The sequence below is a fragment of the Schistocerca nitens genome, chromosome 3 (genome assembly GCF_023898315.1).
Source record: "Schistocerca nitens isolate TAMUIC-IGC-003100 chromosome 3, iqSchNite1.1, whole genome shotgun sequence".
Lineage (NCBI taxonomy): Eukaryota > Metazoa > Arthropoda > Insecta > Orthoptera > Acrididae > Schistocerca > Schistocerca nitens.
In genome coordinates, this window is record NC_064616.1 from 87,481,488 (window position 1) to 87,505,829 (window position 24,342).

At 39.2% G+C, this 24,342-nt stretch overlaps 1 protein-coding gene across 2 annotated transcripts in view; it reads left to right on the plus strand.

Moving 5' to 3' along the window:
- LOC126248059 (uncharacterized) overlaps window positions 1–22,938 on the plus strand; it is a 551,905-nt gene extending 528,967 nt beyond the window's left edge. For both annotated transcript variants that reach the window (XM_049948697.1, XM_049948699.1), the window contains one exon: window positions 21,610–22,938. In XM_049948697.1, the coding sequence (XP_049804654.1) occupies window positions 21,610–22,730 (1,121 nt within the window). In that variant the 3' untranslated portion in view covers window positions 22,731–22,938. The remainder of the gene's footprint in view (window positions 1–21,609) is intronic.
- Window positions 22,939–24,342: the final 1,404 nt, after the last annotated feature.

Consider the following 24,342-nt stretch of genomic DNA (forward strand, 5'->3'; position numbering starts at 1 on the left):
GGATTTACACTACACATTACTCTTATTATATGCTTCTGTACTCTAAACATTTTTTCTTGGTTTGTGGAGTTACCCCACAATATGATACCATATGACAAAATGGAGTGAAAATACGCAAATATTCCAGTTTTTTTATATTTATATCTCCTATGTCTGACATCATTTTCATTGCAAACACAGGCTTGTTTAGGTGCTTCAGCAGTTTCTTAGTATGTCACTCCCAACTGAATTTATTATCAAGTTGTAGTCCCAAGAATTTTACACTCTCAACTTCTCCTGTTTCCACGTCATCATATTTCATACACAGACTAGAAGGAAATCTCTTGGAAATTCTGAAGTGCATATAGTGGGACTTTTCAAAGTTTAATGACAATGAATTGGCTATGAACCACTTATTGTATTGTATTGTATTGTATTGTATTGTATTGTATTTATTGGTCCAGTAAATCTTACATGTACAGTACAGCACATAAGATATTGGACAGGTTAATGTCAGTAAAAATTTGATTAGCTGCCCTTTCTAAATTTATATTTGATTTACTGTTTATTACAATGTTTGTATCATCTGCAAATAAGACAAACTTGGCATTTGGTAATGTAACAGATGACAGGCCATTAATATACACAAGAAAAAGTAGTGGGCCTAGTATGGAACCTTGGGGTACACCAAATGTAATATCTTCCCAGTCACATGATGTCTGATTGCCTACTGCTGAAGTGTTACGTAATGACACCCTATGTTTTCTATTAGTAAGATATGCCACTTGCAGCACTACCAGTGATGCCATAATATTTTAATTTACTTAAAAGAATGCAGTGATTCACACAGTCAAAGGCTTTGACTGGTCACAGAATATTCCAGTTGCCTCTAATTTGTTGTTTAATGGTAAGGACTGGTGGGCTACTAAGACGTGCAGCAGCTGTTGCCGTAGGGAAGGTGGACAGGAGCATAAATGGTTAGTGAACACATAAACACAGTAAACAGTAGTTTTACTTAACCTGTAGTTTTCTCCAAGCATTATGAAGAAACTTTATAAAAGAACAAACAGCAATAAAATGTGGATATTACAATAAGCTAAAGAGCATCCTGTAGCATGAGTCTCCTACTACTAATGCACAAGAACTGTTTAAAGCTGACTAAGACTGAACACTGTCAAAGACTGGAACTGAGACTGGGCTGTGTAGCTGCTGCTGGCCAGCCTATATTGCAGCAGCAGAGGATGCTCATAGTCAGAGTTGCTTAAGACATGGCTTAGTTGGCGCACTTCATTGGATCTGCCAGGTCACCGCACGACTGCTGTTGGCAGCTGTCAGAAACAAGCATTTCTATTGCCAACTGTGAGATGTCTGTGAGAGTGGTATCAATCTGGGAAACCACATCCCTTCCCCCAAACCTCCTCACCATCACCATGAATTATGGATGTGTGAACAACAACTGGAGAGATGGCTGGATGCAGATGGCAATGAGGAGACAGTAGCTGAAATGGAGGCTAGTGCCGAGCACCTGTCCACACCCCAGCATACTCTCTGATCCCATCTGGAAACGCCAGCTGTGAAGGTGGGCATAGGGTGTGAACCCACATCCAGAGGTGGAGCTGCAAAGAAAGTCGGATGCATGTCTACAACTGTATAGGGATCCAAGGCAGCATGTGGGACTGCTGCTGGGAAGAGGGGTCCATCCCCAGGCAATGGTGGCTGTCAAATTGGTGATGATCTTGTCCTCTCAGTCCCTGCACTAAAAATATAGAATGTCCAAGAAATTATACAATGGTGCCTCATTCTCAGCACCTCCGTCCACTATACAGTCTGTAAAAGATCAAATCATTAGTGTGATACTTTGCCTGACTGGTCAGAGTGGGCACCACACACAGTAGTGGGTGCAACAACTAAAGAAACAGCTGGTGGCACCATCCGTGATCCACCGGCGATGGTCTGTCGCATGGCTGAGAGTGGTAGGAAGACTAGAAGAGCAACAGAGCTCGATCCTGTATGCAGGAGACGTGATGTTTGTCCATCTGTTGCTTAAATTTTCATACAAAGCATTCAGATTTGCCATTGGATTGCAGGTGGAATGGTGCACTCATAATGTGGGTCATGCCAGAGGTGGTGCAAAAATGTTCAAACTCGGCGGCAAGAAATTGAGGTCAGTTGTCAGTCACAATCACTTGAGGTAATCGCTTGAGGCAAAAGATCGATGACAAGGCCTGGATTATGGAACGAGCTGTAGTAGATTGCATATTAACTGAGAAGGGCAATTTGCTGAAAGTGACAACAACAATGAGCCAACTCATACTCCAGTAAGAACCCATAAAATCCAAGTGCAATGTTGCCAAGGTGCTTGACGATTGGGCCATTCAGAGAACTTCTGAGGCTGAGCTGACTGATGTTCAGCACAAGCTTGGCATTGGGAAGTCAACTGTTCAATTTGTGCATGCAGATTGTGTCAAGTACAGTGATGTGTCATCTGCTTTGTGTGTACGGTAGCCCAGTGAGCCCGGTGTAGCAAACGAAGCATGTCAGACACTGGGGAACCACAACACACGACTCGTCATTATCAGAGTGAAACTAAATGACACCTTGGTCAACTGAAAGGGCATGACAGTGGACAAAATATCTTGACCCACAGAGCTACAAAACTGTCTGTCTGATTGCAGACAACCAGTGTGGATGTCATGCAACAGAAACCACAAATCAAGAACCACTGCTGTGGCATGTCAATGTTTTGGTGATTAACTGGAAATCAAAGCAAAGCATCTATGTCTTGTGCATTAGTGTAGAACAAGAAGCATAGAACTCATCAAATGCTGAGTCTGATTCAACAGGGAGGTGATAAAGAGCATCTGCGTTGGCATGCTTAGTGGGCTGACACACACTCTCATATTGGTAATTTGACAAAAGAAAAACCTGCCGCTTTGGCTTCTGCCTGTGTGAACAGGGACTTACTGAGATGTGCTAAAAAATATTGAACAGATTTATGGTCAGTCACCTAGTAAAACTTTCTGCCAAAGACATACTGGTGAAACTTAGTTATACCATATACAACAGCAAGAGGCTCGTTTTCAATTTGTGAATAATTACATTGAGCTTTGGTCAACAACTTTAAAGCAAATGCCACTGCTCCTTACTGTTATGTAGAAAGTAGTACACAACAGAAATCATGTGGCTTGCAAACTGAGAAGATTTCATTCAGGCATGCCACAGTGAAAGACTACGAGAACACAAACATTATTGTTTTCTATCTATAAATAAATGTAAGGGTCAAGATGCCTAGACTAGATTCTGAATGATGCAGATGCTTTTTAAATGATTTTAACTTCCTTATTTTGCAATGTGACCATTGCTTTTGTTCCCTTAGTGCTTGAACTTTCCCATATAGTGACTCCAAGCTGTATGTATGATGGAATACTAGTTTTGTAAATTTAAAACTTGGTTTCTTCAAAATACTCTTCTCTTTCTCCAAATGATTCCCATTTAAGATCTGTGATGATTCCTGTTATATTTTTGTGTGACCTATATCAACCAGTTACGGTCTGTGTAATGTGCCTCTGAAGTTGTTTAACCCTCGAGCAGGCTTGGTGCACCTGTGTATAAAGTGCGCCAACCACAAAAAACGTCATTGTGTACTGTTCCATTGTTGTTTTACAATTGTAAGCCCATACCTATTCCTTCATCATTGCTTCAGCTAATAGAGAGATACGTTGTGTTGTCATATGTCCAAGTGAGCAGCAAGAACATAAAACACACAGCAAGCTAGGTGAGAAAAAAATTGTGATCCGTGCAAGAAAATTACCCAGATTTCAAGCTAGCAGCACAATCCCACAATGAGGGAGCTGTCTACAATTTCATTAGTAATAAAATAAATGATTGACAGGCATCTGATGCAACTAGGCTGCTTAATTCTCTGAGAGGGTAATCACAGGGGGTAATGCTTGTATGCGGCAATAGAGTGATACAATGAAAGTTTGTTTCATTATGTTTAATTAAACAGTGATTTAGGTCATGTAATATAAGTTTATCTTATCATTTTTGACTAAGCTAAGATTAAAGTGTGATTTTGCTCGTACATGTTTACCATGGTAACACGAAGACAGCTATTCTTTACATGTGTACAAAGTAAGCCACACACCCACTCGTGTTACAAAAATCAGCAAGCCCACTCTAGGGTTAATGTTTTTCATCGGACTAGCTAGAAAAGGACAGCAGACAACAAAGTGTAGCTCCAAAATAATTTGTACAGTAAACTTGACATGGTTTTTCTTAATAGATGTACTAACCTTTCCCAGAATTCTCACAAAATGATAACCCTTCCATTTGCTTCTTGCACTCATATTTTCTTATGTTTTTCTCATGTCATTTCACTTTCAAGTATTACCCTAAGTATTTAAATTATATAACAGACTCCAAAAGTTTACCATTCATTAATTAATGTGACACTATTTTTTATGTTATTTATTCACATTGTCTTACAGGAATTCATATATAAGGGGAGTTGGCCTTTTGAAAAACAAGTGGACACATTGCCTAAGTCATTCGCTGCTTTCCACACAGTGAAAGATGCTTTGTTAGTGATCAATGGCTTGTTGTTTATGATCAGCCAATCTGGTGATCTTTGCGGTGGATGCTTCCTCTTATGGTGTTGGTGCTGTTCTGTCACATAAATTTGGTTCTGTCAACTAGAGATGACAGTGTCATCTACATACGAGGTGTGGCTAGAAAAAAACCGGACTAGTACTGGTGAAACAATAAAACGAATGCAATAAGGCTGAAAGTCACGTGGCCTGTCACATGACTCTCACTCCACCTACTGCTTGAGTTTCATCTGCCTCCTGCACTCAGTCTGCCCGTGGCGTCTGTTTTAAGTAGTTGACGTTTTGTCTGTGCGTCGGAAAATGTTGAGTGTACAGAAAGAACAGCGTGTTAACATCAAATTTTGTTTCAAACTAGGAAAATCTGCAAGTGAAACGTTTGTAATGTTACAACAAGTGTACGGCGATGATTGTTTATTGCGAACACAAGTGTTTGAGTGGTTTAAACGATTTAAAGATGGCCGCGAAGACACCAGTGATGACACTCGCACTGGCAGACCATTGTCAGCAAAAACTGATGCAAACATTGAAAAAATCTGTAAACTTGTTCAACAAGATCGCCGTTTAACAATCAGAGCAGTGTCTGAGTTAACAGGAGTTGACAAGGAAAGTGTTAGGCAGATTCTTCATGAAAGTTTCAACATGAACAAAGTGTGTTCAAAAATGGTTCCAAAGTGTCTCACAATTGAACAGAAGGAACGCCAAAGAATGATTTGTTCTGACATCCTGGAAAACATTGAAAGTGACCCCACCTTCTTACAAAATGTTATTACTTGCGATGAATCATGGTTTTTTATTTACGATCCCGAAACTAAACGCCAATCGATGCATTGGAAAACTCCTGGTTCTCCACGACAAAAAAAAGCACGAATGTCAAAATCGAAATTCAAGGCAATGATGATTTGTTTTTTTTTTGACATCAAAGGGATTGTGCACATTGATTGGGTACCAGAGGGACAAACAGTGAATCAGCATTACTACATTAGTGTCCTGGCTACCCTACGTGAGCGAGTACGGAGAAAACGGAACGATTTGTGGAGAAAAAAGTCATGGATCCTTCACCAAGACAATGCCCCAGCTCACAGAGCGTTGTCAGTGAAGACGTTTTTGGCAAAACACAACATTCCCATCTTAGATCATCCACCCTACTCACCTGATTTGGCCCCCTGTGACTTTTTTTCTTTTCTCTAAAGTCAAGTCAGCTTTAAAAGGAACTAGATTTGAGACTGTTGAAGCAGTAAAAGAAAAAGCGACGGAAGTAATGTATGGACTTACCGAAAATTATCTGCAGCATTGCTATGAACAGTGGAAAATTCGTATGGAGCGGTGTAGAGACCGAGGAGGAGAGTAAATTGAAGGAGATAACATGAAATTGTAAATAATTGTAAATAAATGTTTTTTCCAGCATCAGTCCGGTTTTTTTCTAGCCACACCTCGTATCTGCATACATATTCCGCAATCCACCATACGGTGCATGGCGGAAAGTACCTCATACCACAACTAGCATCTTCTCTCCCTGTTCCACTCCCAAACAGAACAAGTGAAAAATGACTGCCTATATGCCTCTGTACGAGCCCTAATGTCTCTTATCTTATCTTTGTGGTCTTTCCGTGAAATGTAAGTTGGCGGCAGTAAAACTGTACTGTAGTCAGCCTCAAATGCTGGTTCTCTAAATTTCCTCAGTAGCGAATCATGAAAAGAATGCCTCCTTTCCTCCAGAGACTCCCACCTGAGTTCCTGAAGCATTTCCGTAACACTCGCGTGATGATCAAACCTACCAGTAAAAAATCTAGCAGCCCGCCTCTGAATTTCTTCTATGTCCTCCCTCAATCCGACTTGATAGGGATGCCAAACGCTCGAGAAGTACTCAAGAATAGGTCATGTTAGTGTTTTATAAGTTGTCCCCTTTACAGATGAACCACATCTTCCCGAAATTCTTCCAATGAACCGAAGACGTCTATCCACCTTCCCCAAAACTGCTATTACATGCTTGTCCCACTTCATATCACTCTGCAATGTTATGCCCAAATATTTAATCAACGTGACTGTGTCAAGCGCTACACTACTAATGGAGTATTCAAACATTATGGAATTCTTTTTACTATTCATCTGCATTAATTTACATTTATCTATATTTAGAGTTAGCTGTCATTCTTTACACCAATCACAAATCCTGCCCAAGTCATCTTGTATCCTCCTACAGTCACTCAACAACGATACCTACCCGTACACCACAGCATCATCAGCAAACAGCCGCACGTTGCTATCCACCCTACCCAAAAGATCATTTATGTAGATAGAAAACAGCAGCGGACCTACCACACTTCCCTGGGGCTCTCCAGATGATACCCTCACCTCCGATGAACACTCACCATCGAGGACAACGTACTGGGTTCTATTACTTAAGAAGTCTTTGAGCCACTCACATATTTGGGAACCAATCCCATATGCTCATACCTTAGTTAGGAGTCTGCAGTGGGGCACCGAGTCAACGCTTTCTGGAAGTCAAGGAATATGGCATCCGTCTGATACCCTTCATCCATGGTTCGCAAGATATCATGTGAAAAAAGGGCAAGTTGCGTTTCGCAGGAGCGATGCTTTCTAAAGCCGTGTTGATGCATGGACAGCAACTTCTCTGTCTCAAGGAAATTCATTATATTCGAACTGAGAATATGTTCGAGAATCCTGCAACAAACCAATGTTAAGGATATTGGTCTGTAATTTTGAGGATCCGTCCTTCTACCCTTCTTATATACAGGCGTCACCTGCGCTTTATTCCAGTCTCTTGGGACTTTACATTGGGCAAGAGATTCGCGATAAATGCAAGCTAGGTAAGGAGCCAATGCAGTAGAGTACTCTCTGTAAAACCGAATTGGAATCCCATCAGGACCTGGCAATTTATTTATTTTCAACCCATTCAGCTGCTTCACAACCCCAGGGATGTCTATCACTATGTCCTCCATACGGGAATCTGTACGAGACTCAAACGGCAGTATGTTTGTATGATCCTCCTGCGTAAAAGATTTCTCAAATGCTAAATTTAAAATTTCAGCTTTTGTTTTGCTGTCTTCCATTGCCAGGCCAGACTGATCAGTGAGTGACTGAATGGAAGCCTTCAACCCGTTTACTGATTTTATGTAAGACCAGAATTTCCTTGGGTTTTCAGCAAGATCTTTTGCTAAGGTATGATGGTGGTAGTGGTTGTATGCTTTGCGCATCGCTCTTTTTACAGCAGCACGAATCTCTACTAACTTTTGCCTGTCCTTATTCCTCTGATCTTTCTTGTACCGTGAGTGCAACTGTCTTTGCTTCCTGAGCATTCTCCGAATTGCGCTGATAAACCACGGTGGGTCTTTTCCATCCATAACTCACTTTTTTGGCACATACTTGTCCAATGTGTGATTTACAATGTCTTTAAAATTTGCCCATAATTCTTCCACGTCCATCGTACCGGAAGTAAGTGCAGTCGATTCATTTACTAAGTGGGATGCTAACAACTGCTTATCTGCTCTTTCTAGTAAGAATACTGTCCTAGCCTTCTTGACTGACTTTTTAACTTTCATAACCATAGTCGTAATGACAACATCATGATCACTAATCCCTGTCTCAACACTGACACCGTCGATGAGGTCTGGTCTGTTCGTGGCTACCAGATCTAAAATATTTCCATTACGCGTTGGCTGTCAATTTAGCTGTTCAATACAGTTTTCGGATAATGTGTTCAATAGTAATTCACACAACGGCTTGTCTGTACCACCTTTAATGACTCCGTAGACATCCCAGTCTATACTAGGTAGGTTGAAGTTACCTCCGACTAATATAACATGATCCGGGTACTTCTGCGATACAGAGTGTAGACTCCATTTGAATGATTCTAGAACTGTCACAGTCGAACCTGGTGGCCAGTAATAACACCCAACAATTAACTTTATTTCTCCTAGCCCTGAAATAATTTGAGCAGAAAGGCTCCAGAAAGCAGTGAACTATGGTGGGAGCAGAAACATTGCCAAATGGAAATCGCAAAATTTGAAGAGACCAAGATGAGTATTAATGACAAAGACCTGTTTCGACTACTCATCCAGAGGTATTTGCAAGTAAGCGTTGTGCAAGTCAGGTTTCAAAAAGTAATGCCCAGCACTCAGTTTGTCCATAAATTTTTCCAGTCGCAGCAAGGAATAATTGTCAGTGAGCATTTGAGGATTCACAGTTTTCTTAAAACTGGCACACAGCTGGAGTCTGCCTGATGGCTTTTTTAGAATAACAAGAGGGGATGCCCACTGACTGTCTGTAATGGCTGCTGCAACCTTATTGTCTTGCAAAGCAATAAGTTCCTGAACCACTTGTTCTCAAAGTGCATATGGAATAGGACGAACTCTAACAAAATGCAGCTGTGCATTGTCATTCATTGTGACGTGGGCAACAAACTTGCTAGCTTTGCCTAAACCCTCAGAAAACAAATCCTGAAATTCTGCATGTAATTTAGCAACACTTTCCCAAGGATCAAAGGAAGTAACAAGAAATACATTGTCCTGGAAGTTTGATCCAAGCAAACTGAAAGATTCTAGACCAAAAATGTTAGCACTGTTTCAGCAGCTGTCTCAGCAGTGTAAATGTCACTGACATTATCAAATTTTGGAAAGTTGGAGGAAGGCTACAAGTGCCTAGAATGGGAATCTCTTGGCCATTATACACAGTCAGAGTACAGTGCAAGGTGCACAGCATAAGTTTGCCAAGCAACTCATAAGTGCTACAGCTGAGCAAAGTCACTGAAGCTTCAATGTCAAGTTGCAAATGGACTGATTGCCCAGCAATGGTAAGAGCCACAGAAAAGTTTGTTGTCCTCATGCAGCAGTGCAGAAGAGTTGGGAGCCTTTCCTGAATGGCCATTACACAGTTGTTTTGCACTAACTACACTGTGGGGCTTTGAAAACACACTACACACTGTTTGTGACTTAGATTTGTGTGAAGCGGTAGCAGAAGTGGGTGCCCTACATTTCTGTAAGCACACAGACTGTACGTGTCCCTGTTTGCCACAAAAAAAGCAAGTCACTTCACGTGAGGGGCAAGATCAGTGATCATGAGCTGTATTACAGCACATGATTTCACACCTTGTGTTGGACGCGACACAGGTTTACATGAACATTGTGGCTGTGACTAGCCAGGCCATTGTTTGTGAGCTTCCTGCAAAGCCTGTTTGTCTTGTTTATCTACAGAACAAACAGGCTCTACATCAAAACTGTCTGCTGCACTTTCACAGGAATTTCAGTAATCAAGAATCTGCAGAAGGGGTTGGGTATTGAAGAAACTGTTCCCCAATTCCAGAGTCAGCCACACTGTGTGTGATAGCATCATGAATCATTGCATGACTGTGGTATTTGCCACAGTAACATTTGAACCTACACTGTCTAGTAAGGACTTGAAAATGAGTCACTCGCTGACGGTAAGTCTATCCTTGTTGCTTATGCAGCCTAAAGAATTTGCAAGGAGCACCCGCCACTTGAACCCTATCCTCATAAAAATTTGTAAGCACCTGTAATAGTTCCTCATATTTTACATGTTCTGGGTGCAAAGTGGGAAAGAGTTTTGCACACAGTCTATAAACAGTCATTCCTGCCATAGCCAAGAAATAAGAAAGATTGTCAGTACCTTGTATACTATGTACTGTGCTGTGTGCTTTGAACTGTATGAGATATTCAGTCCAGTCTTCCTTCATCTCGTCAAACTCTTGAAATGGCAGTACACATGCAGGCAGTGTGGGCGGTGGTGCTGCTGTTGGTTCCACCATCATTTTGGAAGCCATCTGTGCCATCATGAAGTGATTCATTACTTCAATCATTTGCGCCATTTGTTGACTCTTAATGTGAATAACCTGAGTTAGATCTATGGCAGGTGGTGCAGCAAGTGACTGCAGTGTCATTATCATTTTGAACTAAGCAATACACAAAGATGCAAAAAGTAATACAAGATAGCACAGGAAAAAAGGGTGCAAAAGCAGCCATGGAACCTAGAACATAAATAGTACAAGTAAAGCACACACATGGAACACAGAATACAAATCCACAACAGGTAAAAGCAACCAAAAAGATGACAAGAAGACTTGAAGACTGTCACATGTGGAAACAAAAACATCTTCTTGCCAGGTTTGTTGTGTACTGCTACGTACACAATAGTAAGGAGAAGTGGGCTACGGATAGGTCATTGTAGGGAAGCTGGACAGGAGCAGAAATGATTAGTGAACACATAAATAGAGTAAACAGAAGTTTTACTTAACTTGTAGCTTCCTCCAAGCATTGTGAAGAAATTTTAGAAAATAACAAACGGCAATAAAATCCAGCTATTACAAGAAGCGAAAGAGCATCCTTAATAGCTCCCGCTATTAGTGAACGAGCGAACTATTGAAGGCTGGCAAGACATAAGACTTTGAAAGACTGGGGTTGAGACTGGACCACGTAACCACAACCAGGCATCCTATAGTGTGGTGGCAGATGGTGCTTGTAGTCGGAGCTGCTGAAGGCATCGTTCCGTGGCCGTGAATCGTTGGATCCACCAGATCCCTGTGTGACCGCTATTGCCATCTGTTGGAAACATGAATTTCCATTTCCAACTGTGAAATGCTAGCACAGAACAAAAAATATACAGAAAGGAAAGCTGGGGGCAGCTCTTTTGATTCATATGAAGCCAAGCATTGCACTCGATGCCATGTTGAAACTGAGTAAACATGAAACGATAGCTGCTTACTACTATAGCTCAAAATGGACACTCTTATGAAACAGAACTAATTTAACCAACTAAATGAAAACTTTTATGAAAGGGAATGCTAATGAAACAAGGTGTGATAAATCATTTCTTAAAAACATATCAGATGAGATGTTTAATTAATTATTGTTCACTTGTTCAAGCTGTGGATTGCCACTGCTTTTCACTTTAGATGACAGTGAAGCTACTTTGTATAAATATCAGTACTTCCCTTGCAGCAATTTTATTTTACTACTTCATTTTTCATTTCTGGGATTGTAAACTAATAAATCAACTTCAATTCCAACAGAAACAGCTGTTATTCAGCACTCTGCAGGAGTTTCAGGGTATACACCAGTGCTGGAATATTTGTTCAAGTTTTCAACCAGAAAGTAATGCATGAGCATTACTTTAAATGAAGCCAGTATGCTATTAAAATTTTATTTACACAACTGTTTTGAATTAGGCCCAGACCTATAAGTTCACTCTAACATATTACATAATATGAATCTTATTCAATTAATAAATGGTGATTGATAAATGTCATATAGAAACTTTTGCCTAACTTTGTCCTAAATATGTGTTGTGTTCAGCTTTTCCATTTTGTAACTGTTGGTGTAGAATGTCTTCTTCTTCATCATTTTCTTTCAGTAATAAGTACTACAATAAACCATGATCACTAGTTAGAGACATGTGCATTTACTTTACTTTTCATCACAGTTTTCATGAAAAATATAGCTCCATCAAGTGTAAATAATCAACCAGAAAATAATGAATCCATCTAATTTTATATCTGAAGTTCTCGTGTACAGCTTACAATCACCTCCTGGAAAATTATGTGGAATCCCAAATTCTTGTTTGCCTTTCCTTTCCATGGCTGTTATGAAGGTAGTAACAAATACAATATGTTAAACATTATTTCTATTTATTCTGCAGTGTAAGTAACATAAAAATTGAAAAAAGAAAAGATAAAATTGTTTCCACAGATAGGCTCGAACCTGCGAACCTTGGCTTACCGTTCAATGCTCTTTCCACTTGCCATGCAGTGCTTCGAAATTGAACTACCATAAACAGCTCGTCCCTCATCTGAGCCATGCCAGAAATTCTATTTTCTTTTAATTGTCTGGCCATCTGGAGTCTCCACTTCTGTCCCTTTTATTTCTGGCCAAGCCCTGCATATGCCATAAATTTGAACGAAATCAGTGATGATGAGTAAGCACTGTCCCCTGTGAGCTGCAGGCTACTTGTGTATTGTACACTCAGGCAGCATGCTCAGATAAAATTCTTTAATTTCTATTTTCTCCATACTGTGTGAGATTGGCTTTCCTTCCAATTTTAAAAATGATTACAATATGTTAGCTACATTTAGTATACAGCAACGTGCACCTAAAATGAACCAGATGTAAAGTAGCCAGTGACCACATATTTTTATGCAAACCATTCAAATTCTATGTTACACAATACTTGGAACTTAAGTATCACAGTAACTACAACCCATAACAAAAAAGCAGATACTTCATCATCAAGCTGTGATATGAAATTATTAAGACACAAAATAAATCAGTTTTATATGACAATTATTTTCCTCAGGATTGTGTGAGAAGTATTATATTCAGTAGCAAAGATGTGCAAACATGAAACAAGTCATTATTAATTTTTTAAAGAAAAAGGAGTACCTCTATTGAATAATTAACCACAGGAGTTGATGTAGCTTTGCATCATTTACATACAGTATTCTTTAGGGGTGGCAGTTCAAAGTGAAAACAGAATTGGACCATCTAAATATAGAAAAACATTTTGAATCATGTGCCATAGAGTTAAAAACTGAGGAGAAGAGTGAAAAACTAGTTGTCATTACAGTATATAGATCTCCACTGGGTGACAAAAACACATTCTTCAAAAAAAATAGAAGCAGCATTAAACACTTTTTATAGTAATGAAGTGAAATTATTTTTATGTGGAGATTTTAATATTAACCTGTTAATTGAAAGTGATGAAAAAAGACAGCTTTTGAGTATACTCAGCAGCTTCCACATGAAACCACTCTTTAAAAATGCCACCAGAATAACAGAACTATCATCTTCTCTTTTAGACAATATTTTCTCAAATATGGAGAATGGTATAACTGAGCCACTAAATGTAAACTTAGGTCTTTCGGACCACAATACACTACTAACATACCTAAATTACTCTATCCCCAAGGCAGTAAAATATAAGTGGGGATACAAAAGGCACCTCTATACAGAAAAAGTAAATACTTTCATCCAGTTGTTAGCTAATGAAACCTGGGAAGATGTCTTTGCACAAACTACAACCGAGGAATCTTTCAATGCTTTTTCTAGTACATTCATGTCCCTATTTGAGATGAGTTTCCCAAAAAAGCTCACAAAGATCAATGTCATGCCTAAGAACACAAGCCAGTGGATAACACCTGCTATTAGAGTATCTAGTCAAACACTAAAACATATCAGTCAACTCAAAAAAGATAACAAAGATGAACACTTCACAGATTATGTTAAGACATACAAGAAAATTTACAGGAAGGTGATCAAAAAAGCCAAGACAATGCACAATGACAGTGTAATTGCTGGGTCAGCAAACAAATCAAAAGCTATATGGAATGTAGTAAAAAAAGAAATAGGCCCAAGCAAAAATGTTAGAAATCCAGATGACTTTGTTTTAAAAGATGATCAAGGTGTGCTAGTCAGAAATCGTACTTTAGCAAATTACATTAATGACTACTTCATAAATAGTCCAATCAATCTGCATAAAAATTGTCCTAAGATTAGTAGAACATCAATCCCAGAAGAACAAAGTGTGAATTCATTATTGCTACCTCCCACAAACAAATTGGAAGTTAATCAAATAATAAAAAAAATGAAGAATAAAATGTCCTCAGGGATTGACGAGATACCTTGCTCAGTCATGATATGTGCTAGTGTCATATCAGACCCACTCCCACACATCATAAACATATCATTTTCAGAAGGTGTCTTTCCACAACGATTAAAAATTGCAAAAGTAAAACCATTGTATAAAAAGGGCAATATACATGAAGTGGGAAACTATAGACCAATAGCTTTATTATCAGTATTTTCAAAAGTAATAAAGACAGTCATGAAAAACAGAATTACAAATTACCTCAAGAAATTCAGTCTATTGTCTGTAAACCAACACGGCTTCCACAAAGGAATGAGTTCAGAGTCAGCCATCACCCAATTCATTGAAAATATTGTAACGGGGCTAGATAAGAACAACAGTACAATAGGAATAAATTTGGACCACTCAAAGGCATTCAATACTGTCCAACATGATATCCTGCTAGACAAATTAGAATATGTCGGTATATGAGGAGTGGCTAAAAAGTGGTTTCAGTCATATCTCCATAATAGGAAACAGGTAGTAGAAATTGCAACAACAAACAGTAAAAACCAAAGCATTGTTTACAGATCGGATATTCAGACTGTGCCAATAGGGGTACCGCAGGGGAGTGTTCTAGGACCTCTCCTATTTCTTCTTTACATAAATGATATCAAGATTCCAGTAAATGGTACTCATATAACCCTGTTTGCGGATGACACAAACATTGTAGTAACTGACATAAACCGGGTATTGCCAACATCTGCAACCAGAGTTATAGAATATTTGCAAAATTGGTTTGAAGTGAACAAATTAACCATAAATATCTCTAAAACTAATTATATCCATTACAGGAAAGCAAAGTCACACTCTGATCTAGATCTCAGAATACAAAATAAAGAAATTGTGAGAGTTGCTACCACAAAATTCTTAGGTGTACATATAGATGAAAATGTAGACTGGAAATCCCATATCCTGTATCTCTCACATAAGTTAAGCTCTGCTTGCTTTGCTTTATGCGTTATTAGCTTTGTATGTAGTAGGGAATGTAGCAGAGCTGTTTACTTTGCTTATATACATTCTGCTATTACCTATGGCCTCATCTTCTGGGGTCACAGTAAGAAAAATCTCAAAACCATCTTCACTCTACAAAAACGAGCTGTTAGAATAATTACCAACAGTTCAAGGCTAACTCCTTCAAAGCAATTATTTAAACAGCTGAATATTCTACCCCTACCGTGCCTCTATATACAGAAAAGCGTAATTAATATAAAACGAAATATTAACAATTTCCAATCCAACTTGGATCTACATACTTACAACACAAGAAAGTGCAATGACATTCATATAAAAAGAGTTAACAAGGCTTTGGCGCAGAAACAAACAAACATACAAGGAAGTAGATTGTATAACAAACTACCGGTAAAGATAAAAGAAATAAAAAAATTGTCTTCATTTAAAGAAGCAGTATTCAAATTTTTAATGACCAACTGCTATTATAGTGTAAAAGAATACATACTAAACAATTATATTTATGTACTCTGTGCCAATAGTAATTTTTATCTGACTGTTGCTATGATCTAAATAAATAATATGTACAAAAGTGCTAGAATTGTATGTGTTATATCTAAATATCAACTGTGTATTCCATGTAAAAAGTCTTTCTCATACATCAATGTAAATAATCAAAATTGTACATGCTATTTCAATGTGGTCTGATGTTACGTAGTCTACTATGCACATCTGTATTTTGTATAGTATTGTTCACCCTATATGTGTGTGTGTGTGTCTATATATATATATATATATATATATATATATATATATATATATATATATATATATATATATATATTTTTTTTTTTTTTTTATGAAATCCATGCAATGTAAATTGTCTCTGGATGAATAAACTACTACTACTACTAATGAGCTTTTACTGTTTACAGCAAGAAAATCAGAAAACTCATTTTTCTTATGTACTGCTATCAGTTGCTTCATGGGAATCACTCGACACTGTCCTGTGTTGTCTTTTCTCTTACTACTGCTCATTATATGTTTCTACAGTACATCAAACAACTGTTTACCTGTAGGTGAACCCAGGAGCTAAAATGCACAATTAAAAAATAAAATATCCATTTGCCTTTGGCTTCAATCACAGCTGGTTACTGGGTTTCAATATCACAGACTTCATGCATGCACACTAAATTTTTGTGCATGGATTTTAGCTGCTGAGTTTCTGTTCTGTATACTCTCTATTCTGTGAAACCGGTAAGGGTGGTATTGATCTATGGTACCACAATTTTGAATAAAACACTTGAACTTTTGATGGCTATCCCTGCTACTGTTGCCAGGAGTAAAAACCACTGACTGCTGGGGCTGACATGGTTTTCCCTACCAACAGGTTTTATACAATCTGCAACTCCAAATACCACATACAGGATTTTCATATTCTCTTGTTGGCGACACACAAACTATTAGTCCTACAGAAAAAAATGAATGGATCTTTCTGTAGGAAATTTAATGTAGTTAAATTTTGTACTGGGATACAATTTTGCTAGAGGCTGTAGTTTTTGAATTATTCAAGAAACACATACAGCCGGCCGGAGAGGCCGAGCGGTTCTAGGTGCTTCAGTCTGGAACTGCGTGACTGCTATGGCCGCAGGTTCGAATCCTGCCTCGGGCATGGATGTGTGTGATGTCCTTAGGTTTAAGTAGTTCTAAGTTCTAGGGGACTGATGACCTGAGAAGTTAAGTCCCATAGTGCTCAGAGCCATTTGAACTATACAAAAGTGCCCTTCAGACATGTTTTTCTTGAATAACTCAAAAACTGTGGCTTCCAGCAAAAACATATTCCAGAGCAAAATTTAACTACACTAAATTTCCTACAAAAAGGTCCCGTTCATTTTTTTAGGACCAGTAGTTTGTACAAAGTGAGTGAGAGGATAAGAAAATCTCATGTGGGGTTTTTGAAGGCATTGCGGGCTGCATAAAACCCGTAGATAGGGGCAGCTGAATCACCGTGTATGGGCACAATTGCAGCATTTGGCACCAAACAGAGAGGGCCAAAATTATGTATGTGCAGAAGGTGGGTTGGTCAGCTCATAGCAGCTCTGACCCACAGTGGTATTGAGTGGCAGCAAATGGTACGAGAGGCTGCTGCCATGTTTGATACTGCCACTCTTGCATACCTGTAAGTGTCTAGTATCCATCTTTAGTCTCTTTCAGTATCCAGACTCGACCATATGCCCTAGTAAGTGTGTACCCATGATCTCTGCTAAAGCTGGTGCTGTTTATTCTTATCTTTGACACTCTCTTTGTAATGGAATCCCAATATGTTGATGCATGAGCCAAGACTCTCATCTTTTCAAAATGTATTATACATCCATTTTTCAGGCAGTGCTCAGCTAGGGCCAACTTGTCAACCTCCCTTTGTTCAATACGTCACTGGTGCTCAGTACAGTGCTCTGCAACAGTGCAAATTGTTTGACCCATATAGATGTTGCCACATTTTCAAGGAACACCGTACACACCGACCACATGAAGAGCCATGTCATCTTTAACAGTATGCAGCGTATCTGGTATACTGGGGGCAAGCCAGAACAGTGGCTCCAGCCCATGTCTCTACAGCACACATCCTAACTTGCTACACAGTGCCCTTCAGCCAGTTCACAAGGCGTCCTACACTGGTGGCACCTGAAAGCATTTGCAATGTCTCATTTCCTATAACTATTCCCTCTGAACACATCCATGCTGAAATTCAGACTGTAGGTACTTGTTGTCAGAAATAATCTTTTCTCTGTGTACTAATGTGTTCATGACCACTTTCTTGTGCATATTTTGGTGTTCAAGTATCAGTCAGTGTGCATTGGTTTCCTGTACACTAAATGACCAAGCTGGCCACCTGCCTTCCACTCAACTAAACCATCCAAGAGTGGTAGCTTGCCATCCTTAACCAATTCAATAGTAAATTTAGTGTTGGGATCAACTCCATTCATTTGGTCAATGAACTGCTGCAGTGCATTTTCACCTTGAGGCCATATTTAGAAAGCAAGGCAGATGCATTGCCACAGAGTTCAGGGCTTGCTCCTGAAAGAGCCGCATGAAAATATCTGTGACTGTCAAAGACAGTGATGATCCCATTGCTGTGTCATCTGTCATGTCACAATATTCATTGTGGTAAGTAGCAGCAGGTTAGGACATGTGCTGCAGAGGCATGGTCTGGTACCAGTGGTCCAGCCTGCCCCCAATATATGAGATGTGCTGCACCCTGTTACAGATGACACAGCCTTCCATGTTCTCGATGTGTATGGTGTCCCTTACGAATGTAGCTGCATCTATATAGGTCAAACAATTCACACAGTTGTGGAGCATTGTACCGAGCACAAACAACATATTAAACAAAGGGAGCATGACAAGTCAGCCATAGCTGAGCATTGTCTGGAAAACAGACACAAAATACAGTTGGAATAGATGAGAGTCTTGGCTCCTGCATCAACATATTCATGTTCTGTTATTAGAGGGTGGCCACAATTAGAATAAACAGCAACAATTTTAACAGAGACCAGGGATACACACTTAGTAGGATGTGGGGATAGGCTTTGGATACTGAAAGAAAGCAAAGATGGGTGCTTGATGCTTGTAGGGAGGTGGGAGCAGCAGTTTCAAATGTGGCACCAGCCCTTCATGCCAATTGACATCATTCAGTCCAGTGGCAGGCCAGAGCTACTATCAGCTGTTCAACTCATCTTCCAGTTAAATATGTAGTTTTGGCACTTTCTGATTGGTGCATATTGCTGCAATCATGCCTATATAAGTGGATGCTGGCCCCAGCAGCCAGAGGGTTTTACTCCTTACAGTGATGGTAGAGATAATCATCAAAAACTCAGGTGTTTTACTCAAAATGAGGCAGCCTGAAAACCGATACAATTTTATTCAACAATAACATAAATAACAAAAGGTAATTCAGTGTGGGCTCTAAACAAAAGTGTCCATAGTCAGAACATTCAGATAAACCAGTGAAGAAGCATATCCCACCAACTGACAACCCTTGTAAAAGGTAGATCTAAATAAATTCACTAAATGTGAATAACTTGATGTCAGCTGTATTAGGTGCAGATGTTCACATGTTGGTGACATGAAAATTTTTGCTAGACCATTACTTGAACTTGGATTTCCAACTTGTTGCAAGCAGTCACCTTGCTATTAGACTATCTGTGCACGCCTCCTGGACTGATCCAACATCCATATGTGACACTGTCTACATCCCCACCTTTTAAAAGGGCCTTGGTACTATGGTATCAAGTTAATAAGTAGTCTGCTTATAAAAATACAGGAACTTTCTGTAGATGCTTAAGGTCTATCTGATGGTAAGGAATCTTATAGTGTTAAAATTCATCTGATAATAAATTTTTTAGTAATTGTATATGTTATCATTTGTGTTAGCAAGTCTGATCAGAATTGTTGCTACGAGTAAAATATGTGATACTGCATTTTTGTATCCCTGTTGTGTCCTTTGTTGTACATACACTCATTGTACACAGTGTAATCCTACAAGATCACATTACAGTCAAATCAATACTGTGTAAAAGTCATAATGCAGTATTTTGAGGAAAAGATATGAGTGATTAGAGACATTTCAGGGCATGCAAACAGTCATATTTTCTTCTCTACTTAGACAAAAGGAATAGGATATGGAGAGGCTAAGGTTCATAGAAATGTATGTGCAGTGTGCCTTATCTCTTCAATCACATACCACCCCCAAAAGTCTGACAAAGGAGCACTCCCCTTCTGACTCAGTGCCATTTCGACTACCTCTCGTAGTGTCCTGAAATGAGGAATGTCCTACTCACTATTCTTCCCACCCCTCCCATAGTGGTATTTCACCACCCACTACACCTGCACAATATCCTTGTCCATGCCTTCTCTACCCCTGCTCCCAACCCCTTGCCTCCAGGCTCATATCTCTCTAATAGACCTAGATGCAAAACCTGTCCCCTATGTCTTATCACCATCACCTACTCCAGCCTGGTCACAAGCATCACCTATCCCTTCAAAGGCATGGCTGTATGTGAAAAAAGTCATGTGATCTAAAAGTTAAGCTGCAACCGATGTGCTGCAGTCTATGTGGGCATGACAACCAACAAGCTGTCTGTCTGCATGAATGGCCACCGACAAACTGTGGCCAAAAAACAGCTCAACAACCCAGTTGCTGAGCATCCTGCACAACACAACATGCTGCATTTCAGTGACTGCTTCACTGCCTGCACCATCTGGATCCTCCCTGCCAACACCAGCTTTTCTGAATTGCAGAGGTGGGAACTTTCCTTACAATATGTCACATGTTCCCTTAACCCTCCTGGCCTCAACCTTTGTTAGTCTATGCTTCACCTACCTACCCTCTTCCCTGTTCCCACTCCAGTACTACATAGCATTCTATTCCAACACACTCACAGTCTTTTTTACTTCTCTCCTTCTCCACTCTCCCCTCCCCCCCCCCCCCCCCCCTGCCAATCGTCTGTCTAACCTTCCATCTGTACGTAGCTGCCCAAACCTCTGCCCACCATGTCCCTGTATGCTCCCACAAGCAGCACTTTACTGTCCCCGACCCCTACGCTGCTATCCCTCCCCATCCCCATTCCAGCCTCCTCCTTACCGCACCACCCAGGCTGCCTCTCCCACATGCGCCGTTGCTCACAGTCTGGTCTCGGCAACCAGAGATAGTGATCATATGTGAATGGATATGGGCTTGTGTGTGTGTGTGTGTGTGTGTGTGTGTGTGTGTGTGTGTGTTCAGAAGAAGGTCTTTTGGCCAAAAGATTACTTGTTTAGCAGTCTTTTTGTTGTGCCTGTCTGTGACTCAACATACCCTTTTCATAATACTGCCACTAATCAGTTCCTTTATTCCTACGACTGAGCCTCCATATCCCCAAAAGGTTATTCTCTCTGTTTCAGAACTGTCTGAATCCACATTTATTATTAGAATGCTCTAAAACATTATCAAAGTAAAGATAGAAATAGATTTTGCACACATCTAACAAAACAGTCACTAGAAGCAACTGAAGACGTATCAGTTATATGTTTACATTAAGAATTTCAAATATATTCAGAATTCTACAGTTTTATGAGTTTCCATAGACATTTTAGTGATCTGAATGATAATAACTTAAGGCAGTAAAAAGTGGAATCAGACTCTACCTCAGGAAACATGTACATCAGTAAGAACTCGTGTAAGTTCTGTATATGGAATGTCGAAGAAACGAATAAAACTGAAGATTCTATTTGAGGACAGGAGTGATGCATTACTTCTAAACCAAAATTCATCAATGCTAAGCTCTGATCAAATTCTAAATCATTTTGTATTATCTTCTGTTCTATTTTTGACTTTTAGTAACAGATAACAGATATTAAATAATAAATCTTTACTCCACAGGTAAAATGGAATCCTCATCTTGTCGGTACGGTAGCACTACCTCTCGTGAAGGATCGTCAAAAGTTGCTTCCTTCTACCATACTATAAGTGGGAAAGTCTTAGGTTCAAGGGATAGTGATAGATCTGATCCTTGTGTAGTTTCTGAACAATCTCTCAGTTCAAATCTTCATACACACCATCATTTGCCTCCTCCTCCCCCACCAACATCCTCCAGGAGACCTCAGTCTCACCACGAAGACATGACAGCATCTGATTTGATGGGGACTGCAGCATGCATGGACGGACGTGAAAGGCTTGACAGTCACTTAAAAGACAAGTTGCACGATACAATGGGTCGAGCTACAATGGTGGGACGTGCCATTCGCCCAGGATCAGTTGGTGATAAAGTAGAGGACAGAGCAGGAATGGTAAATGAAGAAAGTGAATATCAAAGAATATTTGATGCAACTGCTACAACATCACCTGTCAGTGATGGTTCAGTAGGGGGAAGTGTAACAAAGCAAGCTGTAAGAGCTATGGTGCATCGTGAACCTAGTGCTGTAGCTAGCACACCGTCATCACCCCACAGGCAGAGGGGTCATCTCAGTAAAATGGTTAGGATGTACCCAGCATCTGACACAGAAGATAATGTATTTTATACTCCAGAGGAACAAACTGGAGAAGATAAGTCCAAAAAACAGAATTCTTGTGAAAGTTTGACATTAAGCACAGTTTCGGTTAATAGCAGAAGATCGTCAATGGATTTAGGAGATAGAAAAACATTAGTTGTAGTCATTGGAACTAGTAGTAAAGCAACCAAAGCCAGGTTAATGCAGAAACAAAGATCATGGGAAACATTTCCTCCAAAGAAACGGAGCACTGAAGAGCAAAGAGAGAGCTACAGTAAATTTTGTAGAGATCCTGATGCATTTAGAGGTGGCTTTGAATGCAGACCACAGAGTGATGGGGGAGGCCATAGTACAGCTGGGACCAGGGGAGAAGGAGGAGCCCTGAAGAAAGCAGACAGCTTTGAGGGCCATGAAGAAGCAGTAAGAACATTGGTTGCAGCAGTTCAGGAAACAAGAACACAGCAAATGCAGCAACAAAGGAAGCAGTCTCAGTCAAAGTCTAGCGGCAACTAAAATAAAAGTATTTCAGAAGCTTATGAAGGAAGGATCTTATTTGTCGGTAAGCAGTTTGAAACTTTTGCTATCTATAAACAGTGTTCATGATTCTGTTAACAATTGTAGAAGGATGTCAATAAATGCTATCTCTGACTGGATCCATAGTCATAAGTGACATACCTATCTTGACTGTGAATAATGTCGCACACCTCTATTCTTATGCAAAAAGAGCTCATACTATTTATACTTTCTTTTTGTTTATTTGACTGTAGATCTTAAATCTCTTCAATTAAATGTTGAAAGTCTTGCAGAGCCAAGAATCATTATCTACTGTAACACAAATTTCATGGAACCTCTTGTTTTGGCAAACCATTTTATATGTCAGTTGTAATAACGATGGTAGTAATTATTTATAATGAAGACTCATGGTAACTGGTAAATATTATATTGATTTTTGTAGTTTAGAATGTAACAGTTCAATTTCAGCAATGATATTCTGTTTTATCACTGATGTGTAGTACATAGAAAGAGTAGCTACTGCATAGGTAATTAAAAGTGCAGAAACAGATATGGAACTGTACATTTTATACAAACTATCAAAGAAATCTGGGTTTCCTTCACACTATTGTTTTAAAATTGTTACTACTTAAAAAAAAAACAGAAACAGAATGTACTCCTTTCCCAGGAAATGCAGCTCTTTTAATGTAGAACATGACAAAACTAGATTAAGGCCTCTATGTACACTTTTTGTACATTCATGTAGCAGTTGTGGTATACACTCTAAAAAAAATGATTGACCATGTAACTTTATGGAATTTTAAATTGAGTTGCTATGACAAATGGCAGTTTGTGCTCAGTGAGTGGTCATTCACACAGATATTTTATATGAATTAAATTTTGTTAAATATTTTCAGAGTTTTGTGGATGTATACCATGACTGCTCTTTAACGAATAATATACAATGGCAGAAATAATTTCAAATATCAATGGTAAACCTTTTCTGTCATTATATTGCATTCTTTGTAATCATTCTATAAATGGCTATCTCTCCTTAGAGTTCCTTTTGTCTTTGTTAGTGTAGGACAGCTAAAATAATATGTTTGATATGCATTTGTATATACAGGGCCTATTTATCATTATTTTACCCTACAGAACCATGAATTTTCAAGTGTACAACAAAATCACTAATGGAACAAAAAGTGGTACTTGAAATTAATGCTCAAATATAAATGACTATATTGTATTCATAAATGGTTCCAGTAAATCAGCTATGTGATTCTTACTTTATTCCTGTCACTCTTAGGTTCATTTACTCACTAATATCCTTTATTACTTACTTACTTACTTACTTACTTACTTACTCACTCACTCACTCACTCACTTACTTAAGATATGGCTATATGCAAGTACAATAAATTTCTTTTTACTATGGTACCTAAAAATACAAGCTACCTCTTTGAAATGAGAAAAGATACTGAGTGTCCTTTGACCATGAATACAATTCAATTTAAGGTAACACAGCACCAGTCTTCCCTTGCATTTTCATGTAAAATGTTTTATTTCAATGTATGAGATCTGATATTTATTTTTATTTGTTGCCAAGTGACAGCGGCACTTTATGTGGAGTACT